We start from the raw sequence: 9,372 nt of genomic DNA on the forward strand, positions 1-9,372 counted from the left end.
TCAAAATTTTTCTGGCTTTCTAACTATGCGACAAGAGTCATTACAAATTCATCAAAGCTAGTTGTTAACTTTCTCATGGAAATGATTTTGGTACTCTGAGTGAAATTGACATTTAACTGTTTAGAACATAATGTTATACAATACGTCATTTGATAGATGAAAACCTTGACTTTCTGTTGGTTATAGGAAATATTTAATGAAATGTAAGAGAGAACTATTAACAAATCTTGAAAGAGAGGATGTGACAGGTAGGTGTGGCAAGAGGGGTCTGATTTTCTATATGATGGCTCTGTAGCCAAACAAAATTGAAGACTATAAAAATGATGGTTTGTTTGAGCAATGTTCTTTGGTGCATTATTTAATTAAATAAAAATCATTTAGTGCACTGTTACCATTAATATAAAAAAAAAAGTAGGGTTAAGTGTTTTTGACACTCAACAGTAAAAAAAGATCTGGGTAAGTTCTTTATTTCTTGTTTGTCATGTTTATTCTTTATTTATTATTATAAAAGTAACTAAAATGTAAAAATAGGGATCTCTTTTGGTTAGTTAAGGTTAGATTATTAATATAATTAAAATATTTCACGAGGCATGCACACGAACAGCTCGTGGGTAATGTAATTCGATAGCATAATGTGAGCTCCACGTTCCCCAAGTGACTTACAACTTATAATGGCACGAATAATAATTAGACATGGTTCAAAGGGCAATAAAACAATAAAATTTAAGTATAAATAGATGTATACTGTTACAAACTTAGAGCTACTTAGGATAAACGAATGTTGTTTCATATTACAATTTTAAGTCATTCTAGAAAGAATAAAAAGGTAATTTAGATTTATTTAAATTTTTTTTTAGGTTACTAAGTTGGTCAGATTGACCAACCTTTTATAGAGTTAGGGTAGAGAAAATAACAGATAAAATATAAATTTTTAGTGAAAACAAATGTTTGAAATGTATTTAGGAGGTTTTAGAGATTCCTCAAATGAAATTTGATATTTTTGAGATGAAGAAAAATATTTTTAATCTTAACATGAGAATCACTTTGAAAATGGACTTGTAAAAAAGAATACTTGATATATTGACAAATTTTTTTTTAGTTTGTTAAAATATTTCACAAAACAAAATGATTTTCTGTATGTGAAAGACTTATAATGTTTACTAAATGTCAGCAAAATTTTGTGAAGATATACTTACTATAATTAAAAGTTAGTAATATCAAAACTATAAAGACTTTAAATGAGCACAAAGAGGTCATGTGGTCTGTCAAATTGACGAAGCCCATGATGAGAGAGTTAATGGATTTTTTGTAATTGTTTAATCTTGAAAGTTTTTAATGTTATACTGACGGAATACTTTATTAGGATTCTTAGAGCTGATCATTAGATGTGTCAGGTGAATGGTTGAGCTGTAGAAATGCCAAGGTATACTCAGTGTCTGACAGCAAGGATTTCCCCAAGTTTCAAATGAGCATGATTGTAAGTGCTCATTTAGCAGAAACATTATTATCATATTAGAATACCAGTAGTGTCAATATGCACATAATCCATCTACTATTATAATAAATTGCCACTTCTGGTGACAGGCTGAGGGAAAAGATAATTTGATGGGTTTATAAAATGTGACTGATGTTAAATAGTGTTCCACTTCCTTCAACATAGGATATTATATAGACTTGTGTATGGACATTGGCAACTAATCCAAAAAGTTCTTGTTTGATATGCAAGCAGGAAAGCATAGCTTGAGTAGTGCAAACTTTGGACAGTGAGTGACTGAATATGTGTTTTGTATGATACATTCTAATGTTCTTTTGTGCTAATAGTAGAGTAATATTATGGAGAAAATCATGTGATGGTAATTGATTCTACTTGTGCAGGAAATGATCAAGGCATTTTGGTATCTTTTAGTTCTATGCCAAATGGATTTCAAGCTATTATTGTAGTAACTAATGGTCTAACCTGATTTTATGTAGAAGTCTTAGCAGATTGTGTGTCTTAGAGTTTTATAGCTTTCTGCTTAGAAATGAGGCTGTGGTTAGATAACTATGTTGATTTCAACATTTTTAATCAGAACTGATCAGCAACAATCAGTTGCATTGGAAATATATTCCAAGAGGTTCAAATATATGTTTCTTTGATGATAGATGTATAACATTAGTGTTGTGAAAGGCTACACCAAAACACTTTCAGGCCCCAACAAATTACTTTTCAGTTTCCCATCCTTGTTCACCCCTACACCAAAGCACCCACCTCCATTTTAATCTATTTTAGTTTGCTGTAAAAATGGTTCATCAAAAAAGAGAAGCATTACAGTTTTTGATTCTCATAATTCAAAAGAAGTGGTTGAAATATCATAAAATTATCAGAGATTATTTTTATTGATGTTAAAAAATACATTTGATGGTGTGATGAAATTGAAACTTAGAATGCTGTGCAAAAAACATTTATAATTTTTCTATTTTGATATTTCTATGTGTAATGCAAATACACCTTTATGATAAAGAAATTCTTATTCGAATAACTAAATTGATATTAAGTTATAGCAACTGTATGTTGTTACAGGTTTAAAGCTGTAACAGTAATTAGAGTAGTTTTCTTGTTCTGCTTGATACTTTTATGTAAAAAAAACTTAATTTTTTATTGTCTTACTTTGTATTTTAATTGATCTTTTTAAAACAATGGAACTTTGTGAATTTAGGGATCTTTGTATCTTATATTTTACCTTATTTATGGCTTGCTGAAGATAGAAGTATTCAAATATTAAATGTTTATTTCTGCCTCACAAATGTCAGATGTTCATTGATGTTGTAGTTTGATTCATCATTACAGTTTTTTTCCATTTTCATTTCTATCTTTGTTTTGATTGAATAATTTTTATTTAGTTTTGTATATTTATTGACAGTTTAATATTTATTCTAACACATGAGAAGCCATTAAAAATTCATATTCCACCAAACAGTCCCATTCCCCTGATGAAGGTGTACACCCAAAGCATAGTTTGATGAAAAACAAAAATAAATTATTTTGTAATTATTTTTATTTCATATCAAAGAGAGTAAACAACGTAATGCTTTATTATTTGATTTTTTTCAAGAAGCTATAGGCTTATGACCTAAACATGTAATGAAGTCATTTTTTTGTTGAGCTGTATAAACCAATATATATATATATATAATAAAACAACCATGCAATGGTTGCATCAAATCAACATTCCACTGGTCTGGTGGTTTAATATCATCATTGTTTATGGTGACAAAGATTCTATGTGGAATGAAAGCTGTGAAAGACTGGTATAGTGTTAAGTGTCCCAAGCCAGCAAATGCTGACTGTCAAATGATTAATATTTTTACAAGGAATTCAGTTGTTGTAGAAATGTTGAAAAATGCACATACACGTCCTAAAATTGATTTAACAGTAGTACTAAGGCACACCCATATATATATACACACATTTATCAGTTCTAGTGTGCACCTTTCAGGTGTAGAGAGTGTTCTCTGCATATCAAAATTTAAGTAAAAAATTTAATTTTGGCTATTTCAACAACTTTTTCTCAAAAATAATTTTGAATTGACATTTTTCACTATATAGGAGTCTTGCCTGTAAATGACATAATTTTTTTATTTTCATCTACAGGTATAGGTTTATATTTGCTAGAAACTACTAATCCTTGAAAGTATAATAATTGTCTTGTTTTTCATGAGCTTGTTAGTAATTTCATTACAATGGCCTTTTGTTTGTACTGTTTTAAGATGTCGCACTTACGGTCTGAACAATTACTAATGAAGCTTAGCCTTTAAAATAATTAGAGCCAATAGCTAAAAACAGCTAACTAGAAGAAGTTGTAGTTTATCTGTATCAATATAAAAGAAATGGTGTTGTTTTAGTGTAATTTCATGTCATTCCTGAAAGCTTTCTTTTTACATTATACCTATTTGAAAACTATAGGAATTTTATTGTATGACAATACATCAGTTAAGTTTTTTGGGTAGGATGGTAGAGACTTTCTTTTATTGAATATTATTGTTAAATTTAACATTAAAACAACACAAGTTATTACAAGAAATTATTCTTTTGTTGAAGACAAGCTATATAAGATATAAATTGATCTGGACTGAACACATATATTCTTGGCAAAAATTTTGTTGCCTAGTTGTCCAAAGGTAACGGTAATACAATTTTGGAAGGTGAATTCCTATAGATTTTTGTCATGTTTTTCATAATTTGTAACCAAGTAGTTTGATTGCTTAAATCTGCAAAATAAAAAGCCAAAATAAATATTGAGCATCAAATATGTTGAAACTGAATGGATATTTAAAATGAAACTTTCTGATCAATAATAAAAGGAAGTTTTTTTTTTTTAAATAGTGTTTCAAAACAAAATTTTGGAAATTTCACAACCAAGTTTTGAAGCATAGTTATTTAAGATATTTTGGTAGCACAAAAACACCACAGAATTACTAGGCTTGTTCTTATTAAAAATAACTTTTGGCTTTATACTTGGATATTTGGTTTTCTTGTATTGTGTGAGTTTGTAATAACATGAGGCATAAATCTGTGTTACTTATAGTAACCTTTTTATTTTAATTTGATTATGTAAATTAAAATAAAGATGTTAGTCATTATATGTAACACAGTTGTTTTCAGAATTATTAACTTGCAAATTGACCAATATGCTAATTTTCTTAAAGTCTAGGAAATTACAGATTTAATTTCTCATTGAATCTTAGCCGAATGTTAAGTTGATAAAATTTGGATTGTCACAGAATCACACTGGCATTCTACTTTTAAAGTATCCAAATAATCTAGCAAGTTGTTTTAATTTCTATATTTATTGCTTTGTTTCTAAAGTGAACAGGAACAGTACAGAAAAGCAACACAAATGAACAGATACATCAGTTTTTTTGTCATTTATTTACTGGTTGATCTCTGTTGTACTTTGAGACTACAAGTGGCTTCTAGAGCTGGGGCTTCCAAAACTCCCAGACATAATAAAGCAAAAAAAAAACCATACTTTCAAGTCAGACCTGTGTGGTAGTGCAGTATCCCACAGTTCTTAGTTACCTATGTTGATGACTATTTCAAATAATACAAAAGGCAGTGAACCTCCCAATTTATACTAACTTACACCCATACGTATTTCACCTCATGAAATAGGTGTATCCCACCTCAAGATGTTTTTTTTTCATCTCTACTTTTCAGTTTTGTGTTTTAATTATTTTTCTTGCATATTATTCACTTGAGTTATGAAAACATATTAATCTTCCAACCTGGCTTGTTTTTATAAATGTATTTGGTTGCTTTATACTTAAGTTTACTATTTCAGGTAATAATCTGTAATGGATTTGGGCCTAGTGAGTTTTGGGTGCAGAAGTGTGAGGAACAACAATCTCTTATATCACTGACTGAAAAACTACAAGAAACATGCACATATGACAAAACTTTAGATTATAAAAACTTCAGTCCTGCCAAAGGAGATCTGTGTGCTGCATTGTTTCAGGAAGATAAAACATGGTATCGAGCTCGCATTGGCAGAGTGAGTATAGTTTCTCAATTGTTTTCTGTTAATTTTATGTAATCATTTACTGTTAGAATACCTACCTTAAGTATTTGGAAATCCATCAAAATGCTTGTTAATAGTATCTTACATTTTTATTACAGGTAAAATGTTTGAGTACTTGCTCAAATAATAAAAACTGTAATTTACACTTATGTTTAAAGAATTCTGATACCTCAATTTTTGATTTCTGATATATGAGATTGACAATTCAATTTTGAAATTACACTTAGTACTACAAGCGTCACATATTCTTGATGGTTTATTGAGTGATTTAACCACACTGATACCAAAGTATACAGGGCCATATATAGTAATATTAAGTCACCTATTGAAACTTTTTTAAAAATATCAGTTGCTAGTGCACTATACATAGTAAAAGGTGGGTGTCACATGAACATAACATGCATGAAAACTATTTTTAAAAGGCAGTAGTTAAATTTGTCAGCTGAACTATAAGTAACAGGATTCACACTGGTTCTTGAAATCTGATAAAGTCATAGCAACTGAGCTCTAATAATTCTAGCATTGGAAATCTTAGGAAAACATCTGATTTTAAGTCATGGACTTGGAAAAGTCCTGAAATTTCAATACAATTTCTCATGAAGTAACCGGCTTAATTAAAAAAAATGATTAAACAAAAGTTATCAGAATCAGATTTGCTTGTATTTCCTGTTGACTGTTGAGAATCTTGTGTCTTGCAAGACCTAAAACTGTTAGTTTCTGCTGTTAGGCACATTTAATGAAAAAAAAAAGCAATGTGACAGGGTTCAGGTTCTGAAACTATTGAGTATGACTCCTGGTAATGTCCTTTTCTAAAGTCTCTATGAACCATGAAATAATAAATGTGCAAGGAGTAAGTACTACAAATGACAAGTGAAAATATAAGTATCTTTTTGATTTTAGTATATACTTTTGAGCATAGTTTTTTGACACAGATTCTAAACAGTCAAGTTAATTTGATATGTGTTACAGTTCAGTGCTTCAGTTTGTTTGGTCTACACATTGTATTTGTGGTACTTATTATAGCTTTTTTTCACAAGTCTACATTAGCAATTCTATACATTAATGTATATCATTCGTTGAAGATTGTTTAACTAGAGATCTTAATTATAATTTTATTCTTTATTTTATAAATTGGCTTGTTTAAAGTTATTTATTTATATATAAAGAAATCAGATATTTACACGTATGTTATGATTATTGAAAAACTTGTAAAGAGGGCAGTTTGGTAGACTTATAGAAGGTTATTTAGAAACATTTAAGTAATATATAAGATTGGGAACTATAAGATTCTGATAAGATGTAAAAATAGATATTTCTTTATGTATGTTACTTTGTAATATCACTAATTATTTAGAATTTTCATAAATATAAAAGACTGATCTTACAAACTTTTTATGTAAGCACTAAAATTTTTCTTCCACTTGAAACAGAGAGAGCATTAATATTTGCATTTTACAGACAATTAAAAATTTCTTATATAGAGCTTTTTAAATACTTAAAATTCATTTTTAGATGTAGCATCAAAGATATGTTTATAAATGTTTTTTTCAAGGAAGAATATTGATGTGTCCCATGTGAATAAGTACAAATAATTACATTAATCGGACTTGAGCTGTTCCAAGGATAACACAACATATGGGCTTTACTCCTATGATATTACTGGATTAGAGAAATAATGGCACAAAGATAAACTATCCATGTAATAACAATAGGTTTAAAGATTTGAATGAATGGAATATTTATATGAGAACAAGTGGTGAAGAGAAGAAACAGATTAAGGAAGACAACTAAATATTATTTGTTTCATGTTGTATAATTATTTTGTCTTCTGGTTGGTAAAATGAATTAAGGGAAAACTAAAACTTGAAATTATAGTATGACAAGGCAAAACTGTTGGCATGTACAAAAATTTACACAAACAGCCATCACTTTACAATGCATAATGACCTTTAAAAAGCAGGAACTAATCTCCTTGAAAGTACCAAAACTTCTCTACTGGTCCACATGCTTTTTGACCATTTGCAAATATGATAGTGAGAACTTAGAATTATCTGTGCTCCATGTTACATGCACAAAGAAATCCTACATATACAATGTAAAGTAGGATACATAACTATGAGATGGAATAGTAGATAAGCTCCTTGAGTGGACTAGCTACAGCATGCTCAAAATTAGAACTTTAGAAAAATTCATATGCTGTGTAGGTGCAAAACGGAAATATTGTATTATGTGTTTGGCAAAATTTAATAAATAGCCATTAAATGTGAGAAAAATCAACATTAAGTGAGAGGCTATTAACCAGGTATAATGCCCATCAATTGAATCGGCATATACCGTATTTTTTGGTGTATAAGACACACTTTTTTTTACCCCAAAATTTGATGTCAAAATCTGCTTGCGTCCTCTACACTGAAGGTATGAATAATATATATGTATATATACCGAACACAAAAGAGTTCAAAACATCAAAATAAGAAAATACCGTAAATTAAAAAAAGGTTTACTGTTATTTAGTTTGGTTCAAAACCTACAAAATCTTCATTGCTTTCACTGTAATTTATTTTATTATTATTATTTAGGGAGCATTATAAATAGTTATGTTTTAAAATAAAAAAACTACTATTGTTATAAATAACACATTCAATTGAACTAAACTATGCATGCCTATTTAAATATATTTACACATGGCTTGTGTATATCAGAACAATATATACTAATTTTTAAAGTATCAAATTGAATTTTTGTTCAATAAAAATCTTTCAAATGCGACTCTAGCTTTTTTTCCCCCAAAAACTTTGTCTTCAAAATAAGGGTGTGTCTTATACACCGGTGCATCTTATATTCCAAAAAATACAGTACCCCTCTCTGTGATCCCTTCTCTGAATTTTTTTCAAAACATTCTTCATGCATACCACCATCTGGTGAGTTCATTGCACTTGATTACTTTATTCATAAGTGTAGGAATGAAATTGATGAATTAGAATTATTGAAAACTAAATCTAAAAATATCTCTCATGACAAACAATTAGTTTTAAATAGTTTGAAACAGAGAAATGCCATTGTTATAAAACCAGTGGACAGAGGTGGAGCCATAGTAGTTTGGCTTAAGGATTTATATATAACTGAAGCTTTGAGAAAACAACTACTTTCTACACCCTTCTTAAAGACAACCCAAATTCTGACTTCAACAACATAGTAACATCTACAATTGAAGATATGATCAGTGCTGATGAATTACTCACTACAGCCAAGAATCTCATTTTAAATAAACCTGGAACTCCCACTTTCTATTTTTTCCCTAAAATATAGACATTCAGGCCAACCCATTGTATTAGGTTGTCAAGAAATTGTCGCATTTTGGAACACTTTCATTACCACCTCCCCCAATAAACGTACATCACGTATAATAGTCAAACGAACTGCTTGAACGTCACGTTAGTGTAGCCTATATAATGTGTAAAGTTTAGTATAATCTAATCCCTTATAGTGATGGCACATGACAAGACACACATTGGGCATGTAATGCTGTTTGAATTCAGGAAGGAAAACAACACCTCTGTAGCCACAAAGAATATCAAAGAAGTTTATGGAAATGTCTTGAACGTTCATAAGTGTCAACAATGGTGCAGAAAATTTTGTTCAGGTGACTTTAGCCTTAAAAACTGTGATGGTAGGGGCCGACATGATGAAATTGATATTGATGTTCTAAAGATGCTTGTTGAGTCTAACCATAAGCAATACACTCGTAAAATGGCCATGAAATTGCAGGTCTCTCATGAAACAATACATAAACATCTAAGGAATATGGGAAAAC

General features: G+C 29.6%; 1 protein-coding gene across 11 annotated transcripts in view; it reads left to right on the forward strand.

Moving 5' to 3' along the window:
• Window positions 1-9,372, forward strand: part of LOC106460928 (tudor domain-containing protein 1-like) — a 73,305-nt gene that overhangs the window by 12,268 nt on the left and 51,665 nt on the right. For all 11 annotated transcript variants that reach the window (XR_002610891.1, XR_002610890.1, XM_022387735.1 and 8 more), the window contains one exon: window positions 5,322-5,531. Coding sequence is in view for 9 of the 11 variants with exons in the window: in XM_022387735.1 (XP_022243443.1) it covers window positions 5,322-5,531 (210 nt within the window). In the remaining 2 variants the exon portion in view is untranslated. The remainder of the gene's footprint in view (window positions 1-5,321; window positions 5,532-9,372) is intronic.

Source organism: Limulus polyphemus, unplaced genomic scaffold (genome assembly GCF_000517525.1).
Source record: "Limulus polyphemus unplaced genomic scaffold, Limulus_polyphemus-2.1.2 Scaffold865, whole genome shotgun sequence".
In the NCBI taxonomy this organism is placed as follows: Eukaryota; Metazoa; Arthropoda; class Merostomata; order Xiphosura; family Limulidae; genus Limulus; species Limulus polyphemus.